This window comes from Coenobita brevimanus, chromosome 55, assembly GCF_032717465.1.
Source record: "Coenobita brevimanus isolate Jiangsu-jjx chromosome 55, ASM3271746v2, whole genome shotgun sequence".
Lineage (NCBI taxonomy): Eukaryota > Metazoa > Arthropoda > Malacostraca > Decapoda > Coenobitidae > Coenobita > Coenobita brevimanus.
In genome coordinates this window covers 19,339,419-19,362,798 of record NC_137008.1, presented here as the reverse complement: position 1 = coordinate 19,362,798, position 23,380 = coordinate 19,339,419, and the positions used below count along the sequence as shown (strand labels likewise).

Sequence of the window (23,380 nt, the reverse complement as noted above, 5' to 3'; positions counted from 1 at the left end):
AGATATTGTTAGCGGTAGTCAGACACAACCCCAGCAGGTGCATATTGTTTATAAGGCCAGAGTGGAGCCGTCAGTGGTGGATAGACAGACTCCTGTAGAGCCATTGTTAGACATTAGTAAGACTGGGGCAGTGCAGCCGTCAGGTTCAGGTGAGAGTGGTAATAAGACTCCATCAGAGTGTCCTCCCCCAAGCAGTACTCAAAGTGACTCCTCCCCAGGTCATTATTTTCTAACTTTATTTTTAAGGGATTAATTTCAGTTGCTGGAAAAGATGGTATGGAAGTCACTATACTTAGAGACACAGAAGCTTCACAGTAACTAGTGTTGAAGGGATTGTTGATGTAGCTGACCCTAATGAACGTGTCTTGCTACAGGATATAGCTGAGTTTGTATCTGTTCCCCTAGTTGAGGTGGAGCTCCAGTCAGAGTTAATTACTGGTTCAGTGCGTGTGGGTGTTGTTGACCAGCTTCCTGAACAAGGGGTCACTTTCCTTTTGGGTAATGACTTGGCGGGAGGACAGGTGAGTGCTGTTCCCTGCGTGTCAAAAACTCCCCTGAGTGAGGATAGGACTAAAGAGTTGGAAGATTCATGTCCTAAATTGTTTCCCGCATGTGCTGTAACTAGAGCTATGACGGCAAAAGCCAGCCATGAGAATGTTGACAGTAATGGCACTGGCAATGCCGATGAGGATATTGGGCTTGGTGATACCTTTTTTGCCCAGTTAAATGACTCAGAGGTTGATGATTCTCCCCAGACTGATGCAAATGCAAAGTTAGCTGATATGCAAAGATCTGATCCAGAGATTGCCACTTTAATTGACTCAGCAGTTATGGAAGATGAATGTGAGTCTGAACTGACAGAGTGTTATTATTTAAGGCCAAATAACGTGTTAATGAGAAGAAGGAGACCTCCTAGTGTTGCCCATGATAATGAGTGGGAGACTGTACATCAGATGGTGGTTCCAAGACCCTATAGGCGAAAAATTATGTCCATTGCTCATGACTCTTCTTTAGCAGGTCACTTAGGGGTGAGGAAGACTCTCTCCACATCTGGCAGCATTTTTACTGGCCTGTAATCCGTCGAGATGTCTCTCGGTTCTGTTGGTCATGTCACACCTGTCAGCTTGTCGGTAAGAGCAATAAGCCCATCCCTGCGGCTCCTTTGATTCCTCTACCTGTGTTTGAGGCCCCATTCACTAGAGCCCTTGTGGACATTGTTGGCCCTTTGCCTAAGACCTCTTCAGGCCACCAGTACATCCTCACAATGTTAGACATGGCCACTAGATATCCAGAAGCCATTCCCTTGAGAAATATTTCAGCTAAATTGGTTGTAAAGGAGATGCTAACCTTCTTTACCAGTTTTGGTCTCCCTAAAGAAGTGCAGTCGGATCAAGGAAGTAATTTTAATTCCAAACTGTTCAGACAAACCCTTAAGGAGTTAGGAATCTCACAGATCACTTCCTCAGCATATCCTCAGAGTCAGGGTGCATTAGAGAGGTATCACTAAACTTTGAAGAGTATGCTCAGAAAACTATGTGTTGATGAAAAGGAATGGGACAAGTGTTTGCCTTTCCTACTTTTTGCAACTAGAGAGGCACCGAGCGAGTCCTTGGGCTACTCCCCATTTCAGTTAATCTTTGGCCATGAAGTAAGAGGTCCTCTTAAACTCCTCAAAGAACAATGAGTCAAGGATGATGACCAAATTAATTTGCTAGACTATGTGTCAACATTTAAAGAAAGACTGGCCTATAGTATGGAAGTAGCCAGGGCACAGTTGGAGTCCTCTCAGGAGATGAAGAAGTGGTATGACCACTCTAAGAAAGTTAGGCACAGAGTGTTTCACCCCAGCAATCAAGTTCTTGTCTTGCTTCCCATTCATGGTCAGCCTCTGCAGGCAAGTTTTGCAGGCCCTTATCTAGTGGAAAAGAGGGTAGGTGAAGTAAATTGTCATTTTAACCCCAGACCAGAGGAAGGAACGAAGATTGTGCCATATAAATATGTTGAAGGAGTACCACTGGCGAGACATGGACCCCCCTAGTGCTGCTTGCGTGGTGTTGGCTGTCGAGCTGGCGGAGGACGAGGGCTGCCCTTTGACTTTGGACCAGATGGCCAGTTGGAGAGAAAACCAGGAATCTTGGAGTACACTGACTAATAAACTCTCCCACTTGACTGCAGAGCGGTGTGCTGAGCTTGTTGCCCTTCTCAGGAAGTTCCCTGATGTCTTCCGGGACACCCCAGGATGGACGGAAGTTGCACAGCACGGCATGGACGTTGGAGATACCAGCCCTGTGAAACAGTCCCCCTACCAGGCTAGTCCTCAGAAGCAGACCATCATTTGAGAGGAACTGAACTACATGTTGCAGCAGGGGTTAATCGAGTCCTGTCAAAGTGAGTGGTGCTCCCCGGTCATGGTGGTTCCAAAACCCGATGGGTCACATCGCTTTTGTATTGATTGTCATAAAGTCAACTCCCTTACCAAGACTGATACTTACTCACTTCCTAGAGTAGATGATTGTGTGGATGCGATAGGCAGTGCTAAGTTTATCACAAAATTAGATTCAATGAAGGGATATTGGCAAGTCCCACTCACAGAAAGGGCCCAAGAAATTTCCTGTTTTGTGGTCAGTGGCAGGACTTATAAATGTAAGGTCATGCACTATTGTATGAAGAATGCTCCTGCCACCTTCCAAAGGCTGATGAATGATCTCACCAAGGATGTTGAGAACTGTGTTACATTTTTGATGTTATTTTTAGCAACACCTGGGAACAACACTTGAGCCATCTAGATGCCTTGCTTCAGAGATGGTCCTCTGCTAATTTAGTGCTTAATTTAGCTAAATGTGAATTTGTGAGGGCTCGAGTGCAGTACCTAGGTTATGTGGTCAGTTTAGGCCAAGTGAGTCTACCTGATGTTAAAGTTCAGGCCATAGTCAATTCCCCCCAACCCAAAAATAAGAGAGAGTTGCAACGATTCTTGGGTATGGTAGGGTACTATAGACGTTTTGTCCTGAACTTCTCTGATCTTGTAGCTCCCCTCACTGATTTGTTAAGAAAAGGAGTCAAGTATGAGTGGAAGCCAGAATGTATGGAAGCCTATTCTAAAGTCAAAGCCATCCTGTCAAGTCACCCAGTGCTTCAAGCTCCCAGTTTTGATAAACCCTTTAAATTAGCTATTGATGCCAATGGCCTAGGGGCTGGTGCAGTTTTGCTTCAGGATAATGATGGAGGTTTTGAGATGCCTGTGTGCTATTTTAGCAAAATGTTCAATAATGCCCAGAGAAATTATTCAACTACTGAGAAAGAACTCTTTGCACTCATACTTGCCCTTCAACACTTCTCTGTATATGTTGGTCCAAAGTCAGGTGATGTAGTGTACACTGACCACCACCCTCCGAAATTTTTGTCCCAATTTAAGGACAAAAATCTTAGATTGACCGGCTGGGCCCTATTTTTGCAAGCATACTTCCTTGATGTAAGACATGTAAAAGGTGTTAGTAATGTTTTAGCAGATTACCAGTCCAGAATACAATATCCAGAAATTTCCCCTTTGGAAATTTCTTCTCTCAGGAAGGGAGGTGTCACTGGCATAGTTCCCCAGTAGCGAATTGGTGAAATAGAAGATAAGATGATATGAAAGGAGAGAGATGCGAGCCGTTAAGAACAATAAATCTTTTCTCTCATCAGTTTTGCGGGCTGTAAGGGGTAACCCTAGTCCCCACGTCTATTTACTTAGCGGTCAACTTTTGCCTTCTCAACTGATAGCACACCAGATGTTTTTCTCACAAATTACGCAGAAGATTCCTCTTGTCCTTGAAATACTGGGTGTGACATAATGTGGGAGGAGCAAAGTAGGGATGTTTGCCAATTAGAAGCCTAAATGGCGCTTTCGTCACGTTCTTGATGGCACGCAATTGGTTCTGTGTGGAGTGTATGAGGCCCTCATTGGTAGCAGGTGCCTCTATTGTTTCTGTATGAATGGAGATTATTTTTAAGACAGCCTAGTGATTAATTAGCTGAGAAAGGCGGAGTAAGTCTCCTTTGTAAGCTCCAGGAAAGTGTGAAGAGACACATTTTTGTCTCATTTTGTACACACATCCCTGTACACATTTTTTGTCTCTTTTTGTACAGACACTCATTTTGTCTCTTTTTGTACAGACACACATTTTAGTCTCATTTTGTACACACATTCCTGTACACATTTTTTTACACATTTTGTCTCATGTACTGTCACTTTACACTTTTGTCACATTGTGTTGCACTTTTCCCCAACACTACTCACTACGTGACTTTGATTACAAAACACACTGTTTGTGCATCATTTCCCAGTTTTGGTTCACTCCTCCATTTACACTAGTGTGTGATTTATATCTGGATTTAACCTTCGAAGTCTCCACGTTTCCTCGAGCTTTGAGTACTTAGCTTCCACTGAGTATATTCTGGTTAGGTAAGAAATAACTTGTTTTATATTTGTATCCTGAGGCCTATATGAATCCTCCTTTTGTAAAACGAACCCTGGTTTCTTCTTTGGTTGTGTATGTTATAGTGTACAGTAAAGTTAAGTTAGTTTTCTTGCAAACTTTATCTTATCCCTTTTGGTGCTTAATTATGGGTTAAGAGTGCACCGTAATACACACCCCCATAACAACATATATATATATAGATAGATAGATAGATAGATGGATGGATTTGTAGACCGTTCTCAGATATTTCTTCTGCTGTCCAAAAGTAATGTCTATGGATATGTTCCAGGCATTGATTTTACAAGACACTGTTGCTGAGAAAAGGCCATCTAGATATTATGTATTTGTAATATAAATCCAAGAGTCCTTTTAATTCAGGTGACGCACACACAGTGGCTAGCAAATTATTATACCGTAATGTTTTCCCCTATGTCGCTTTGTCACTCTCTTAGTCTCGCTCACTCTCTCACACACACACACACACACACACACACACACACACACACACTCACTCATTCACTCACACGCACACTGGGTTACTGTACTTTCTTGAAGAATGTCGTCCAGACCTCATGGTAGAAGTGTTGCGAAAATTAAATTTTACATAATGGTAGAAGTTTCTCCGAGCCACGTTTCAGGCAGGGTGGGATCCCTGAGTGCTGCCTCACCCCCCCCCCTCCCACAGAGTCGGCAGCTCCCAGGTGTCCCACTCAAAACCGTTCGACGTGTTTTTTTTTGTTTTTTTTTTAACCCCTTAAGACCGCAATTCGGGGGTGTTTTGGCGACTTTCACCAAGGGCAAATTGACTGTGTTCTGGCTAAAGAGGAAGAATTTACACACCTGACAACGCAATCCGTACCCCCGCAGGCCTAATGGTTACCGCACAATCGCGCGTCAAAGTTCAAAGAAAATTTATGATAGTTACCCCTCGAAAACAATCGAAAACATGAAAATTTTGAGAACTTATTTTCCTTATTGAAACAGGTCATATCAAAGTGTTTTGTCACACCAGTCATGAAAACAGGTGTATGTAGGTGTGAGGAGATTACTAGACAGTGGGGAGATAATGCAGGCTGTGGAGAGTAGGCGTATACAGTAGGTACGGGGGTTGGAAATAACCAGCTTGTCGCATGAAAAGAAAGAACTTCAGTGTGTTCTGTAACATCTACCAAGAAAACAGGTGTGTATGTAGGTGTGAGGAGATAATTAGTGTGGGAAGTAGGCCTACAAGGCCTTCGTGGTACTTAGGGAGAAAAATTTTGGCAACAACCAAATTCTCTTGTGGAAACCCTCCATTTCAATGGGATTTGTCATACCAGCCATAAAAACAGGTGTGTATGTAGGTGTGGGGAGATAAAACAGGTGTGGGGAGTAGCCCTACAAGGCCTCATAGTCATTCCAAAACTAACACAGACGCATATAAATATTTATAACCATCAAGGACATCAAAATAAAAGTTGAATAATGCTATAAATGCATGCACAAGAAGGGGGGGGGGAAAGCAATAATTTGTTTCCGATTTCTCTTTTACTCTCCCAACTTCTCGTTACACATTTATCACACCATTACAATTATCACATAATCATTACACTTCATCACACTTATCATTACAGTTTCGGCAACAACCAAGTACTCCTGTGGAAACTCTCCATTTCATTGAAATTTATCACATCAGCCTTGAATACAGGTGTGTTTGTATGTGTGGAGAGATGAAACAGGTGTGGGGAGTAGCCTTACATGGCCTCATAGTCTTTCGAAAACTAATACAGACGGACACTACTCAAAGGTGCTAATCTGGGCAGGTAGGGAGAATGAAAAAAAAACAAAAAACAATAAGATGCGTCGTATGTAGTACAACATACAGCATTCTCCAACTACGTACGTACAGAAACTGGTAGGTACGAAATGAGAAATGAACAGAGTGAGGTGTAAAAATTTGGGAGGTAGAAATAATATGAAACAGGTACAGTCGTGGCCATAAATAATCACCCACCCTCCTGTACCCCGTGCCTCAGACTGGCTCGTTTATGCGCGGCAAGTCACACTGGAGTAAGAGGGGTTGACAGGGAGGGGCCAGAGAGAGAAGGGAAGGTGGGTGGGGGGATGAACGATGGTGCTGGGGTGGAGTGAGGGAGGGGAGGGAGAGTAGGTAGGGGAGGGAGATTGAAATGCGAAGTTGTGGCCACATAATTTGTCTATTTTCTTTCATTCTGGGCATCATATAAAGGAGTTACTATTCGGTAGATAAAGCTGCATTACACCTTGTATAGCGACGTCAGATAACAAGCTTTAGATAGGTGGTGATAGCAAGGACTGGCTCGTGAGAGAAATATACTGACGTGACAGATCAAATATTACTGCAGAGACATCGAGATTGTGTGGACCCAGATTGTCAAAGCGAGGAAGCCAGAGAACGAGAGGACACGGGTCCGTCTCCTCCAGCAAATCGAGGACGAGTGGGAGCTGTACAGACGAAACCAGCAAACCATCAACAACATTGTTTCCCCGGTGACGCGAAGCCTGCATGAGGTTTTTAAGGCATGAGGCCACTGGACTACTGACTAAGGCGTTCCTGGCTGCTTTGGCTTGACCAGTGTTGGTAAACATTGACATAAATATATTTTGGGAGTTTGGGTAGGATTTTGTTTCATTTTCCTTCTAACATACTATGAGAAATACCGTTATCATATCCACCCATGAGCTCAGACGTCAAATTTATTTACCTTTAATGCAGAATTATTTTAAATAGCCTTTTCATATTGAGACGTCAATAAATAATTATTGAACTGACATGATGGTGACTGTATAGAGGGAGTGTATACCGCGAGGCTGATCATATTTACTTGGACAGCCATTTCAAAGGTTGCATATAATATTTAGTTCCAAAAATTAATCATATGTAAGGGTAGAGGACATTTCTTACACAAACATTACAGAAGTCAAAGCCATCCAGATTCCATTCTGCACATGAAGTCAAAATACAGGGCTAAACACTAATACCTGGCCCCCGAACAAATGTTTGATCTGTCACGTCAGTATATTTCTTGCACGAGCCAGTCCCTGATAGCACCACCTATCTACTAAGGATTTCAGGGGCAGTGTCCAACTGTTTTTTTTAAATAACGTCTCAACAAAGCGTCGGACAATGATTTAACTTTGGCAGTGCATGTTTGAGACCCCGACCTAATTTGTAAAATTATGCTTTTGTACCAAATTTGTATGATTAAGGCATTTATAAGAGTAAATGTAGGGTAAACTTAGCTAAAATCGTCAGAGGCATGTAGCGAGGCTAGCTTCGGTCACGATACAAGCCCCGCCCACATTTCAGAACGTGACGTCGGTGTGACGTAGTAGTAATCACCGACGCAAGTGGCAGTTCTGTCTTTATGTAAGCTGCTTCAGATTCAATGCCTCAGGGTTACTCATATTTCTAAGCTGCAGCTGATTTTTAGAGTGACTGTACATCCCTCCAGACTCCCTATTAGTACATAGTATATGCATCGCCCTCTTACACATATTGTGACGTCAATATGACTTATTCACTTCTGAAGAGTAGTAATCACTGAAGTAAGTGATGATGAATAAAGGTTGTGCTGAGCATGTTATTTACATCATTGTATACCTTTGATGTCTCCACCTCTTATCGCCCACTACAATAATGCATGTCTCTGTCACTGATTTATAACCTGGGGTTTGGGTGATTTCCATCCGGGAACTCAAGCCGCATTAGGAATTTAATATATTTCCTTTTAAATCATGCCAATCAATCACATTAAAAATGCTACTTTTCAGTTTTATTTTATTATAAAAAAATATATTCTTTTAAAGATGATAGTGGCTGTTCACAATGAACAAGTTTAATAAACCACTGCTCTATGTTACATGCACCGAGCATGTAGCAATGGCCGTATTGTCCACGTAAATGATAAGTAATTTCCTCCAAGTAAACCTTTTTTTCGGAAACATTCTTCTCATATAAGGACCATACTGAATCTGTAGTACGGGTGAAATATTACTTCGGTGTGTGTGTGTGTGTGTGTGTGTGTGAGAGAGAGAGAGAGAGAGAGAGAGAGAGAGAGAGAGAGAGAGAGAGAAAGTACAGTATGTGGGGGGGGGGTTAGAAAGATAGAAATGCCACTTGCGTCGGTGATTACTACTACGTCACACCGACGTCACGTTCCGAATTGTGGGCGGGGCTTGTATCGTGACCGAAGCTAGCCTCGCTACATGCCTCTGACGATTTTAGCTAAGTTTACCCTACATTTACTCTTATAAATGCCTTATTCATACACATTTGGTACAAAAGCATAATTTTACAAATTAGGTCGGGGTCTCAAACATGCACTGCCAAAGTTAAATCATTGTCCGACGCTTTGTTGAGACGTTATTTAAAAAAAACGGTTGGACACTGCCCCTGAAATCCTTAGTAAAGTTTGTTAACTGACGTCGCCATACAAGGTGTAACGCACCTTCATCTACCGAATTGTAACTCCTTTATATGATGCTGTGAATGAAAGAAAATAGGGAAATTATGTGGCCACAACTTCGCACTTCACTATCCCTCCCCTACCTATCCTCCCTCCCCTCCCTCGCTCCACCCCAGCACCATCGCTCGTCCCCCCACCCACCTTCCCTTCTCTCTCTGGCCCCTCCCTCTCAGCCCCTCTTACTCCAGTGTGACTTGCTGCGCATTAACGAGCCAGTCTGAGGCACGGGGTACAGGAGGATAGGTGATCATTTATGGTCATGACTGTGCATACATCAGGCCTGACACTCGGAGGCCTGTTGGGGGTTAGAAGGATAGTGAAGGACAAAGAGGGAGAGATGGGGTGGGGTTTGGGGGGGAGGACGAGGCCAGAAGGGAGGGAGGAGGGCAAGAGAGGGTGGAAAGGGATGCAGGTTGTAGTGGGAGGAGAAATGCAGTTGCATAGGGGGTGGGAGAGTGATGGGGGACAAGGAGGGTGTGAGGGAGTGTAGTAGAGGGTGGCATGGAGGTGGCCGAGAAGGGGGTGCCCCCCCATCGCCCGGGTTGGTCCGATCCCCCCTCACGCCACATCATGAGCGAGTTCTCATTGGCCTGAAGCCTTGTACGTCATAACCGGGGTGGTGCAAGTGCTCCGCAGTTTTTTACAGGCCGCGTTCAATTGATGCAATAAGGCATTTTGGCATAACACTCAAATCGCATCAATTGATGCAATTAGGACTTAAGGGGTTAACCTAAGAACATGAGTTTTTGCGCAGTGGCAGAGCTTCACTCGCACTAGGCTATAAGCATAGTGGCTCCCTTGAGAGGCCATCCCCAAATGGGGATGGGGTGACTTCAGGTGGTGTCAGCCAGTTGTCATGAACAACTAGAGTTTTTAATTGGAGATCATGAAAGTTTGCATATCGACCCAGCCATGTTTTTGGAAGGGTGGAACCACCGAGGGACGTGACTCACCAGGGACTGGGAGGCTCTTGTGTGTCCTGGCAAAGCCGTTATGCACAACCATAGTTTTCAACCTTGGAACACGGAATTTTGCTCTTGGTAGACGTTGACCCGCGTCACATTTCAGGCTGGGTAGGACCCCTGATGAGCAACCTGCCCTCTTAGATGGAGGAGGTGGCCTCTAGGGAAAACTACCATAATTTCTTATATAAGAACATGAAATTTTTACATGATGGTCGATTAATACTGGGACCACATTTTAGACAGGGAGAGATCCCCACGTGAGAGGGGTACAGCCCGGGGGCGTCCTGGCCAAACGAGAAACAAAAAATTTACCCTGGACATGTTTTAGGCAGGATGGGACCCCCAATGCCCACCATCTACGACAGGGATAGGAGTGCCCTCCGGGAGACAACTCTGTAAGTTTTACATGGGCACACGAAATTTTTCTCAGTAGTAGACCTTCATTTGTGGCAGGTGGGGGCGCTCACCTCCACTCACTCGATGTAGTGCTGCTCTCGGGTGTCTACCCTTTCCTTTCCTCCATCCTTCTTTCCTTCCATCCTCTTCTGTCTTTCCTTTACTCTTTCCTCGTCCTTCTGCCTGTGGGTAATTTTACACTCCCTCTTCTGTCTTTCTTTCCTTCTTTCTTTCCTCTTCCTTCTGCCTGTGGGTGACTCTACACTGAGGAACAAGCCAAATGGTTTCCTGTACACCAGGAAACCATTTATTACGCTGGGTGGTAACCATAAAACCAAATTTTGGCGCCTGGTGCTTTATTGGGTAATTACGGAGCTCCAAACGGATTGAGCTAGTAAAGGTTTATATCCAAGGGTGGTTGGGGTTTATTGCTCACGTAATGCCACTCAGGGATGAGTGAGGCTGGTGTAAATGTCAGGACCAACTTGCCTAGCCCCGGGCTCGTACACTCCTCATGGGGCAAAGTAGGACTGGATGATGAATAAAATAGTGAGTAGACCTTCACCCAGACCAGAGTTTATAGAAGGTGGGACTCCCTAGGATTGCCCCTCCGCCTCCTCCGTAAAAGATAATTTCTTTACCCCGTATAATAATCATGAGGTGGGTGCGACTACCAAAGGCGTAGGTTTGTTTTTCTGTTGCCAGATATTTTTATTCAGTTTACAAGAGGTCTGTCATGCTTAACGGGTATACTAAGATAATTTCTAATTCTTCTAGCTGGAAAGTATATTGCAAACTGGATAAAATCTTCAGAAGAGGCAAAAATAAAAGGGAAAAAATTATCCCAGGAAACAATGGGTTAATGTAGCAGACTTGAGAATGTGAGTTAGGTTCGTGTCAGTGTAGAGAAGGGATTCCCAAATGGAGGTAGTTCTCCCCGGGGATAAATCTGAACACTTCAAAGGGAGAGGTGGAACAAACGATATAAGATCATTGCAGCCTTTTTGATGTGTTGTTGATCATAAATTTCATACACAGCCAGTTACATAAAAAGTATAATATCTCTCTAACAGCCTATGCCCAAAGCGTTGTTAAAATCTCCGTGATACTGCTAGATTTCTTACCATTACACGCTATGAAGTACCACTGAATGAAGGTGAATAACTTCATAATCTAGAGTTACTTAAAATAACTCCCAAAGAGTGGGAATTCCTCCCAGTTGGGGTTCGGAGTATATCGTGAGAGATGGCTGATTTGATTGCAGAAACAGTCATTCTTCTTTATTAAAGCCAGTGCCCTAGTGACTATGTGTACTGTTAAAGCAGGCCGGCTGCTTGTTGTGTTTTGGAGTGTTGAGAAGTTATTGGTGAGTCATCAGCATCAATTAATATTATTACTCGGGAATAAGGTGCTGGAATATCGTGGACAAGGGGGCATAGAAAATTTGTTGCCAAAAGGGAGAGTAAAACATGATGTTCAGGGGTATGTTATAAACTTTATGGGCATGTTGGTGCATATGACGCGGTAGAGTTGTTGGTGACCCTGAGCTGCAGCTTAAACCAGGAGCCACGCAGGTGGTGTGCAGGTGTGTGGGTGATGACCAAGCAAGATGCCTCGAACCACTGCCTGACTCAATTTTTCACCTATGCATCATTAGCGGCCATTCCTCGAACTTTCTCTCTGCTGAACACCAGCTCTTCTCTAAACTTCACATTCTCTTCCTTATAGACTTAACTGTCTGAGGCAACTGATGGCAAACCCTTCTCTGTATCCTCCTACTTTATAATTACTTCAAAACTAAGTGTGGCTCTTGTATATATGTATGCAACAATGTATCTTGCGCTCATGTTCCTGAACTTGAATCTTCTGAAATCTCTAATCTCTGGCTTTGGCTATCCCGTCATTCTTTGACAAAATATATCTGTGCAGTTTACTTATTCCCTAATTCTACTGACTATGAAAAATTCTTCAACAATCTTACCTCTATGATAGAACACATCATATCAATTTCTCCTGTCTCTGAAATCTCCATTCTAGGTGATTTTTAGTGTTGATTACTGCCTTCCCCTCTACTCTCCTTTCACTAACCCACCTGGCGAACAAGCCCATATCTTTTCTATCCTCATTGATCTACAGCAGCTTGTACAGCATGCTACCTGTATCCTTGACCACCTAGGTGAGAGTTCTAACATACCTGACCTCTCCTTTATAACTAATCATTCTGCTTACTCTCTTAATCTTTTCTCTGTGTTGGGTTCCTCTGACCAAAATCTTATCACCTTAAACTTTCCTATCGCACCAGCAAAGCCTGTGCACCCTCCCAAGGAAGCGGCAGCTGTGGCACTCTGAAACAGCTGATTGTGAGGCCCTCATGCAATACTTCTTTGATTAACCCTGAAGTGACAATTGCTTCCATGGCCGAAAGCCATCTAAGTGTCCCTTAAGCAATATTCTCTTGGACATGGAAGCATACAGTCTTTTCTCATATCCTCTGGCTAATGCAAAAAAATAAAAATAAAATGGTTTAATCACGCTTGCTCCAATGCCGTCCACAGCAAGGAGCTGGCCTACAAAAGGTACCGGAGCAATCCCACCCCTGAATATCATCTCTTTTATCTTTCTGCTCAGAATCATGCAGAGTCTGTTCTTCACTCTGTTGAAAGTATTTTCATTTGTAGTAAATGTTCTGAACTCTCCAGCCCAAATTCTTCCCACTCCTTCTGGCACCATTGGCAAAAACCTTTCTAACAACTTTACCTCATCATCTTTCCCTCCTCTTTTCCATTTTGATGTCTCTTTAGCTGTTTCCTTTACTGATAATGCGGAACTCTTTGATCAGATTTTCTCCTCTAATTCCATCTTAGACGATTCTGGTGCTGTTCCTCCATAACTGTCCCCAACTAACTTCTTCATGGCTGACATTAAAATGTCTTCAACTGATGAATTTTCTTCCAACACTGGCCACAATACTAACAAGGCATATTGGCCAGTTGTGGTCCCTCCCGTTGTCCTTATGAACTGTGCCTCTATGCTCACACGCTGCCTAGGTAACGTTTTTCACCTTTGTCTGTCAACATGTACCTTTCCTTCTTGCTGGAAGTTTGCTTTCATTCAGCCTGTCCCAAAGAAGGGCGACGATTTCCAGCCCTCTGACTATCGCCCAATTGCCATAACATCCTTTATTCCGTTTTTTTATTTGTCCTTAAAAAATAAATAATAAAGCACCCTTTCTATCACAACTTCCTTTCCGATTGTCAGTAAGGATTCTGCCAGGGACACTGCACTGGCGATATCCTCACCTACCTTTCAGACTCATGTTCATCCTCATTTCGGGATTTTGTCGAAAGCTTTGCCTTTGCACTTGAAGTACCATAGGCTTTCCATGGAGTCTGGCATAAATCTTTTATTTCCAAACTGCCTCCTTGCGGTTTATATCCTTCTATATGTGCCCTCATCTCTAGCTTCGTTTCTGACCGTTCTGTGCCTGCTGTTGTTGTTGACGGCCACGTTCGTCTCCTAGAGCTATCAATAGCTCAGGGCTCTGTCCTATGACCAACTGTCTTCCTTCTCTTCATCAACGTCCTTGAAATCTGTACATCTGACTCTATCCACTCATACACTGATGACCCTACCCATCACCTTTCCTTTCACTTCCCGCAGCATCCATCTCTGCAGTTACTTCAACATATAAGAGGTGAGGCTTAGGCACACCTAGTGCCTGACTTGGCTCATATCACTGCTTGGGGTAATAGTAAGTTAATCGTGTTGTTTTTAATGCATAAAAAACTCAGTTCTTACATTTTCCAACCCGTCAAAATCTTCTGCAGTATTTTCTAATTTTCAGCAATATCCAACTTCATCCTGCATCATCTTTAAACATACTTAGGGTTTCATTCTCTCAGGATTTATTTCGAGATGATCATAATACCTTTCCTGTAAAATCTGCTACCGAGAGATTAGGCGTGCTAAACCGACTCTGTGCCTTCTTTACCAATCCACAGTTGTTGACATTATGCATGGGTTTATTCACCTCTGTGTAGAATATAACTCTCATGTGTGGGGAGGCTCCCCACATACAGCTCTTCTCAACAGGGTGGGGTCAAAAACTTTCTGTCTTATTAACTCTCCTCCTATTACTGGCTTCCTTCAGTCCCTGCCTCTTTCCTGCACTGTTGCATCCTTATCTCTTTTCCATTGCTACTTCAATGGCCACTGCTCCTGTCAACTGTATGCTTGCAACCCTCCTCCACTGCGGCGGGCATGTAGCACCGATCTAGCAACAAACTCTTATCCAATTCTCTAATGCAAGAGGTAACCAGTACTCCCAGTCCTTCATGTATGCAACAGGTCAACTCTGGAACTGTGTTTCTCTGTCTGTATTTCATACTGCCTAAGACCTCCCATCTTTCAAACACACAGTGTACAGGCATCTCAAAGTGAACGGTTCTTGAAAGTGTCTCTCTGTTAGCTTGTTTTTTTTTGTTTTTTTTTAGGGGGGGTTACAATCTTGTGGCTTTTGGCCCTTGGTGCCTTGTTCGTAGCTTATAGATAGATAGATAGATAGACAGACAGATAGATAGATAGACAGACAGACAGTTGTTCAATAACTTAATTTTAAGCTGATTGAAAATTTTAGAAAGTGATGAATAGGAGAGGGGGCGAGTCGGGAAGGGGGGGGGATTAGCACCAACTGTTATAGGGAGAATAACGGTAAAGAGATTAAAAACTTCTTCAGTCAGAGTCTCGCTCGGAACTTTCCCTACTTGTACAGTACAGGCTGCACACATTATATTGTAGTTCCATATTTCGGATTTTCCCCAACATCCAGAGGGGTTAGTAGTTTTGTTTGGTCTACCTTATTGTTCTGTATGGCTTTGGTACCACATGGTTCTTAATAATTTCAATTGGTTCAGCTTACAGTATCTTGAGTATTACCTGTAACCGATGCATAACTGAGAAAGGTAGTCTGAGTGCTGAAGGAAATACACAAAGTCAAGTGAAATAAGAGACAATGGATGCAGCAGTCTTGTAATGAAGAATCACATGGTAAAGAAAGAACAGAGAATCGTTTAATGCGTAGCTGTTCAGATGGGGTCGAGATTTAAGAAAAACTTTATGCATATATATTTCTCTCCAGCATAAAGTAACATTTCCAAAGTTCGTTCCCTACATGCGGTAATATTTTCAAATTCCTTTCTAACATACTGCAATATTTGCAAAGTTCTTTCCTAACATACCTTAATATTTCCACAGTTCCTTCCCAACATAGATTTTCAAGGTTCCTTCCCAACATACTTTTTTTTTTTTTTTTCAAAATTCCTTTCCATCATAGTCAAATTTTCAAAGTTCCTTCCCATTATACAGTAATATTTTCAAAGTTCCTTCCCAGCAGATAAAAAAAAAAATAATAATAATAATTTGATTTTACGCCAGATATCCCCGAAGGGCTAAGGCGTTGCCCCTGGGTAGAGGACTTTTGGACTGGAGCGTGTAGCATTTTATGACCGGATGCCCTTCCTGATGTCTACCAATGACCCTTGGGTGGATTCGATCCTTCGACCCTTCGGTCAGAGCGGAGCGCTGTAACCCACTGAGCCAGAGTAACATTTTCAATGTTCCCTCCCAATATACTGTAATATTTTCAAATTTCCTTCCATATTTACAGTAATATTTCCAAATTTCCTTCCCAACACAGAGTAATGTTTCCAAAATTCCTTCCCAACATACGGTAATACTTTCAAAGTTGTTACTGCCTACACAAGTTCTCAAACGCCCTACAATGTAGTACCATTAATAACACATTTATTGATAGATTATATAACATTACAAGGAATCACCATTTAATCTTACGGCAAATCACGATGTGAGCCCGTGTAAGTTTTCTCGTGGCAATGGAAACTTTGTTCAAATTTTCTTCGTGATTTTCTATGCCTATTACACCTTAACGTTATGTTTAAAGTCCAATATATAATACCAGAATAAACATATGTTGCCTCAGTATCCTTACAAGACAATGAAAAGGTGTAATATATAAAACAGATGCAAAGGAACAAGTGTTACCAAACCTCCCATCCACTCTAGAATATTGCCTTCTAACCTGAAGCTCATGGTGTGTGAAGAGTTTATTGGTGTAGTGGGGCACGCTTGGGTGTGGGTAGATGGCCCAGCGCCTCAGAACAAGGAATTCTCTTTGGGAGTAGCCTTGATTTCGGATATGCCTGAAAAGAGGAGTATGTTCATATGAATCCGGAAGGTTTATTTGTTTATATAAAATTATCTGACTAGCATTTCTCGCGTAAAAGGTGACACTAGAATGATAAACTATATATATGTTGGAGACTTGAGAATACCAGGGTATGGAAGTATGGTCAGCGGTATATAAATCCAAAACGAGGTTGAAGTGTGTGTGTGTGTGTGTGTGTGTGTGTGTGTGTGTGTGTGTGTGTGTGTGTGTGTGTGTTACCATGGATAGATGGGCAACACTAAAAATAGCCTTTATTATTGGAGAAATAAACATCATGGTTTTTTATTTGCTTGTATGTTGTCGTCGTCGTTGTTGTTGTAGCCCAAAGCTTTTATAGCAGTGAACCATGTGGGATGCAGGTTAACTTCCCCTTCTCCTGCGGTTAAGTGATGTTTGCACAACTAGGCGGGGTTATGTCATTTTATGTATATGCAATAAAGTCACGTTAATAAAGCAAATGATTACAAATTACTGAATTTTTACGTAAATAAACCAGTAATTAGGCAGATTCATAGTGGTTTATATCGATCCTGAGAATATGAGTAAATTGAAACTTTGTTTTAGTTAAATTTTAGTAATTCTGTGTGTTGAAACATTACATGGCCAGAGGTTTTAGCTCACTGCACCAGGGTTGTGGGCTAGTTATTATATATAATTGTGCTGAATGACTCATTAAAAAAAAAATAATAATAAGTTTTGTGGGTAACTTGTACTAATTCCATACATAACTAACTGCACATGGATAATTCAACATCAATAGTAACAAAGTTCTCTTATTATGTTGTGTATGGTTATGAATCACGTCATTGGTTGGTAGCTTTCTGGACAGAGTGTGCAAGTTTATTATAAGAATAAAATTTTTACAGACCTAAATGACGACCCAAATATCATTCTGCATGGACAGCTATGTTCTACTGCAGTATTAAAAAAATAAAAAGTATTTTTTTATTTCCTGTACACAGTAACTACTGCAAAAGACGGGGAGGGGTATGAATATTAATTCAATAAAGCATGGGCTTTGTGATATTTTCCGAAATGTGTGTTCTAGATTGCCTCGTGAGCACATCTGTGGATGGACTTTTCGTGTGCATTAAAGGCGAAACCCACAGTGCTTGCAGCGTTACAGTCTAGTAACTGAGGAAAAATGCACATCATTATCATGACTCAGGCCATATTGTATCCGTCCACAAGCTAGTAGCGCCTGTGATGTAGTCTAATGGCCCGTTTCGTGATCATCCCAAGTGCTGAGGATCTTGCATCGTTCGATAGTTCTCTCTCTCTCTCTCTCTCTCTCTCTCTCTCTGCTCACCGAGTAGTCGAACGCGGATTTCCAAAAGCTTACAATTGTCTTGTAATATGCTAATGAGAGTGTACAATGGAAGTCTGGCTTTTCCTGCTAGGGGTAGCAATGTCATTTCAATATTTATTCCCAGTTTTAAGCTCAGTACGAAAAGTCTCAGTCACGAATTGATTCGGGTACCAAACGACTCAGGTACGAAGCGACGAGGTTACGAAATGGCTTGTTACGAATGATGTGGGTGCGAAACAACCTGTTACCCATACTTACGAGTAGACACTCTCTCTCTCTCTCTCTCTCTCTCTCTCTCTCTCTCTCTCTCTCTCTCTCTCTCTCTCTCTCTCTCTCTCTCTCTCTCTCTCTCTCGATCTTATAGCTACGTCACTCCAAGCAGTCACCTCTTGATGTATAATATGATTTTTCCTCCTCTGCTAGAGTAGTGATCTGTGCCACGTGCTATTTTCATACTACTGCAGTTCATAGGCTTTGAAAAGTATTGCGAGTTCACTAAAAACAAAGAAGGAAAAAAACTTACTTGGCAAAGTGACGGAGAGAAAGAGTGGCATAGTTTCCAGGCTCGCTGGTTTGCATATACTGTAAGTCACACTTCACTCTTATCTACTCTTGTCCTGTATTGTCCTCTTTAACACTCACTCTTGCACACTATCTTGCTGACTCACAAGCTAATACTCACTCAGTCTATCGCCCACTAATATGCTGCTTCTCTTACACTCTCACCTACTCTTGCACACTCTCTCACTAACCCCCAAACTAATTCACACACACCTCGTCACTTTGCATATATATATATATATATATATATATATATATATATATATATATATATATGCTCCTCACAAACATTCTCCAACCTCACTCACTTGCACACGCTCATACTTACACACTCGTTCCTCTACACTTGCTCTCACATTCACTGAAAATCACTTATTAACCCTATCAGGTTTCTGGGCCGGACAGAAATGTCTGTCCTAGAGTCAACCTCTCACGCTGACCCATAATTTCGCACCGCGATATTTTTCTTTGATCGCTCTGTGTAAATACACTTTCCATGATAGAATGTTGATTTGGGGTCATTTTAAACAAAACAGTTGTACTTTATCGCAGTAGGTTCAAGAAAGGAAAACAAAGAAAGTATAGTCAAAATGACGAGTTGAAATTTGGCGAAAACCAAAAATTTTATACATCTTCGTAGAAAAATATTCAGCCAAAAAAAAAAAAAAAAAATTAGATACATAAATCTGATTTAAACCATGCAAAACTACAATAAATTACCTTTACAGTGCTAAATAGATTATGGTTATTTTTGCATTTTCTTGCGCGACAAAGCGAAAGGCAAAAATATATATATATATTTTTTAAATTCTCGGCCGCATATTCACTTCACAATCTTTTTCTTTGCTTGGTCAGTGTAAATACATCTTTTACGACTGAATGCTAGTTGTGGTGTTATTTAAAAGCTGAATAATTGTAGTTAATGGCAGTTATTCAAAACAGGAAAACAACGAAAACGTCAAACTGACGAGGTGATTTAGAAAACAAAAAATTTTATACCTTGCCGTAGAAAAATATTCAGCAATAAAATTTTTATAAAGATATATAAATCTGGTTTAAATCATGCAAAACTACAATAAATTACCTTTACAGTGCTATATGGATTATGGTTATTTATGCATATTATTGTGCGGTAAAGCGAAAGGGAAAAGATGCAAATTTTTTTATGATTCTCGGCCGCATTCTCTTTTTCTTTGATTGCACTGTGTAGATACACTTTTCATTATAGAATGCTTGATGTGGTGTTATTTTGAAGTTGAGTGGTTGTACTTTCTAGCAAAATGTTCAAAAAAGGAAAGCAAAGTCAAAATGACACATATGTGCGAGGAAAAGTGCGAGCAATTACGTTACCCCCAACAGCCACGACAGCTACAGGGCAACTGCCTAGTGCCTTCCTCCGTTCTCTGCCCTAAGAATTTGACAAAGCCGTGAGTCAACACATGCGCACTGCCCACCACACACAAAGCAACCATCCCACATCATGCCCGAGTTTCTTTATGACGCGTAAATGCACTTTATGGTGAATATTTTACAATAATATCTTAAATTGATAATTAAAAGCGTCCTCGAAATCTCTGAGGTTGGATATGAAATGACTCAAAATCATCATCGGAATCTCAAATGGCATTCTCTCTCTCTCTCTCTCTCTCTCTCTCTCTCTCTCTCTAACAAGCACTCAATACCTTCGTCAGTTCTACAGTTTCTGTGATAATCATTGTGAAATTCACTGTAAATCAATCACATCCTATAGCCCTCTCACCAGCTTTGTCACTCACAGGCTGAATCGCTCACTCATTCACTCACAATCTCTTCCTTTATTCAAGTCACTCTCACTGATTTTCACCCACAGTTGTTTACACTTTTTTCGCCTTTCATTTACACGCACTGTCACACTCCCATATGTGTAGTCTTAAATTTTATGCAATAAGTTTTCACATTTTCATTTCACACATCCACTCAGTCACACATTCACCTAAACGGTCAAAACCTCTCTATCTATCTCTCTCTCTCTCTCTCTCTCTCTCTCTCTCATACTAACTTATTTTGCTGTCCTCTCTCCTAACTTACTTTCCTTTGTTCTCCAGTTTCAGTTTTCATTTTTCACTCACTTCATAATGCATTCAGATACTCTCACACTCGCTAAAACTCTCCCTCACTAACCCAAGTACAGTTTCAAATATGCTAACTCTCACAGATACACACACTCACTCATTTTCACCTTTCCCACTCTCACTCTCTCTCCTAATCATTGGTTGACATTTACTCCGTCACATTCTCATTCGCCCATTCTAATCACTTTCATATTCACTCACCCCCATGCATTGTCTTTATTGCTCTAACCTCTTGCATTCACTTCTCACTCATATTCATACACATTCACACTCACTCACCTGCTAACCTTTTTACATTAAAACATCATCACTAACTCGCTCACTGGGCCGTACTATTAAAACTCAGAGTTTAGGCGGTCCAACGGCGACGTTCAGTCGTCAGACTTTCCTGAGCGCTAGTCATCCTTACTATAACAAAGCTGAACCGCCAGTCTTGGCGAAAACCAGTTCAGGAGTTTGAATGCCGCAACAGTCGCTAGATTGGGTGACAATGCGCTGCAAGAGCACTAACAACGCGCGAATTTTAAATGTCTCTTCTGTTTAACCTACCAGACACTTTGAAAACCCATTCTATGCTGTTGTTTTTATGTAGGAATTATGTATTTATGCGCTAGAATAGGCAAAACATTAAGGAAAGAATGCATTAAAAGGATGCATGTATGAGCAAGTTACAGTACCATTATACTGTATAGCCTAGGCTGAGCATGTATTATAATTTACCCTCCTTTGCCATCATTAGCAGGACATGATTATTAAAGGTATCTTGATTAGAATTCAACCGAGCAAAATGAATGTATCATTACATACATCACAGACTTCCATGATGCTTCTTGCCAGCTATCCCGTCAGGTACCACACTGCAGTATATCCAGACATGTGCACCTCTTCTCATGCAGCAGTACATCATATGTTCCTAAATATGTACTGCAAGATGTAAATACATAGTTATTACAGTTATTTTTACCATTCGGGCTGCTTTGCTTCAGTACAAGCTGGTTGAATGGTGACATTCATTTCAGCACCAACACATAAGGGATGCACAAACACTCCTCCATTTTTTCCCAGCAGTTTCTTTCCACACCTGTCATCCAGCAATAGCCATTAAAACATCTATCTATCTATCTGTTGCCAGACACCTCAATCCCGTTCGGGGTGGCCACAAACAAATCGCCTCCACGTCTCCCTGTCCCCCGCCATTTCACTGCCCTGCTCCCAACTCACACACCCCTCTCTCATAAACCTCTCCACCCCATCCCTCCATCTCATCCTCGGCCTCCCCCTCCCTCTTCCCCCCTCCACCTCACTCACATATACTCTCTTCGTCAGTCTTTCACCTTCCATCCTCTCCACATGGCCAAACCACTTCAGTGTATTCCTCCTAACGCTTCCTATCACATCCAAATCCACACCACAACGCTCCTTTATATCCTCATTTAAACATTAAACATTAAAACATGCTGGAAAATATAGGTTATCAGATGTGTATACTGTCACAGGTGTTCATTCAGTTTCTATGTATATGGCTTAAGTTTCTTCCCCATTATATTGCCACCTTTCCTGTCTTAGTTATTACAAGTAAATTTCCATTCTAGTTCAATTATTATACTCCTCTAGTATTCACATTCTTCCTTATTACCTTTCCCTTCAAACAGTGTGCAATTAATTCAGGTACTTGGTACAGTACACTTTTCTTTTTCTATCTCAGTCTGCTAGATAAATCTTACCTCTTTCCACAGAAATCATTCCACTTCTATACATCCAGGTCTATTTTATACATTTTCAGACTGCTTACAGTTCTGTTTTCCCAGCTTTCTCTTTAACTGTTCACATTGTTGAGGTTGCTCTCCTTCACTAAATATTTATCTCATTATTTCATTTTTGTCACATGCACTGCTTAACTGCTCCTTTATGCTTTTTTATAACCCTTCCACCCAAACCAATATTTCCTGCCTTTCCTACACCCATCTACTCCATTACAATAACTGTCACTTCTATCTAAAACTATTTTTTGTACTACATATGCATGGTACAGGCCATTTCCTGGGGCCTGCAGCTACTTACAGTTAAGAAAATCCCTTGGGATAAAGATGTCTCAGGATTTGAAATAATCTGCATTGTTTTATTAACAAATTTGGAATTAAGGCCAAATGACCTATGCTCCAAACTGAGTGTTTGACTGAAATAGGTAAATATTTCAGTCATCATCCTTACCAACTAATTCACTCTTACCTGGTAACTTTACCTAACTTTATCATAAATAAACATTATTTTCGTGCAAAAACGAATTATATATTTCAAGAAAGAACTTATGTGACTGAATTTATTTGTCAGTACTAATGATTTTTTTTAACCCATTCTGTAACAGTGTTAAGGAACACTGAAGCTGCTGAAAAATAAACCCCTACCTAACCATTTACCAACACTGACCTAACTCTGATATCTGCAATTTCTGCCATGTAATATAATATTGTATATATATAGTCAGCTTATAAGTTATATATTTATTTAGCCTCAATTATTGTGGGGAAACGTTGTGCTGTTCCCAGCTAAGTACTGTGATTTTCATTATTTTAGCAACCACTGTAGCTACTGCATGAATCAACTACTGTATACACTTGAATTCCATGTGATATTCTTCAAGGAGCACCCCATTATCAGAAAAAAAAAAAATCACTTTAAATTACTTTCCAGTGCCAAAGTCACACATTCGACTAGACTGAGGTAGAAACTTAAGTAAATTTTTACAAATGGACAACACAACCCCTACAGTACGTATTGTCCACTTTTAAAATAGCACCGAATTTTCCATCCAGAATGAATCAAAGACCGCACTTCAAATTCATTGGT

At 41.5% G+C, this 23,380-nt stretch overlaps 1 protein-coding gene across 1 annotated transcript in view; it reads right to left on the bottom strand.

Annotated features, from left to right (window-relative positions):
* LOC145401269 (fatty-acid amide hydrolase 2-A-like) overlaps nucleotides 1-18,744 on the bottom strand; it is a 232,849-nt gene extending 214,105 nt beyond the window's left edge. The window contains exons 1-3 of the mRNA XM_080273598.1: nucleotides 18,731-18,744; nucleotides 16,406-16,526; nucleotides 15,244-15,281 (exon numbers count right to left, since the gene is read on the bottom strand). Of these exons, the coding sequence (XP_080129724.1) occupies nucleotides 15,244-15,281; nucleotides 16,406-16,526; nucleotides 18,731-18,744 (173 nt within the window). The remainder of the gene's footprint in view (nucleotides 1-15,243; nucleotides 15,282-16,405; nucleotides 16,527-18,730) is intronic.
* Between the last annotated feature and the right edge of the window lie 4,636 nt (nucleotides 18,745-23,380).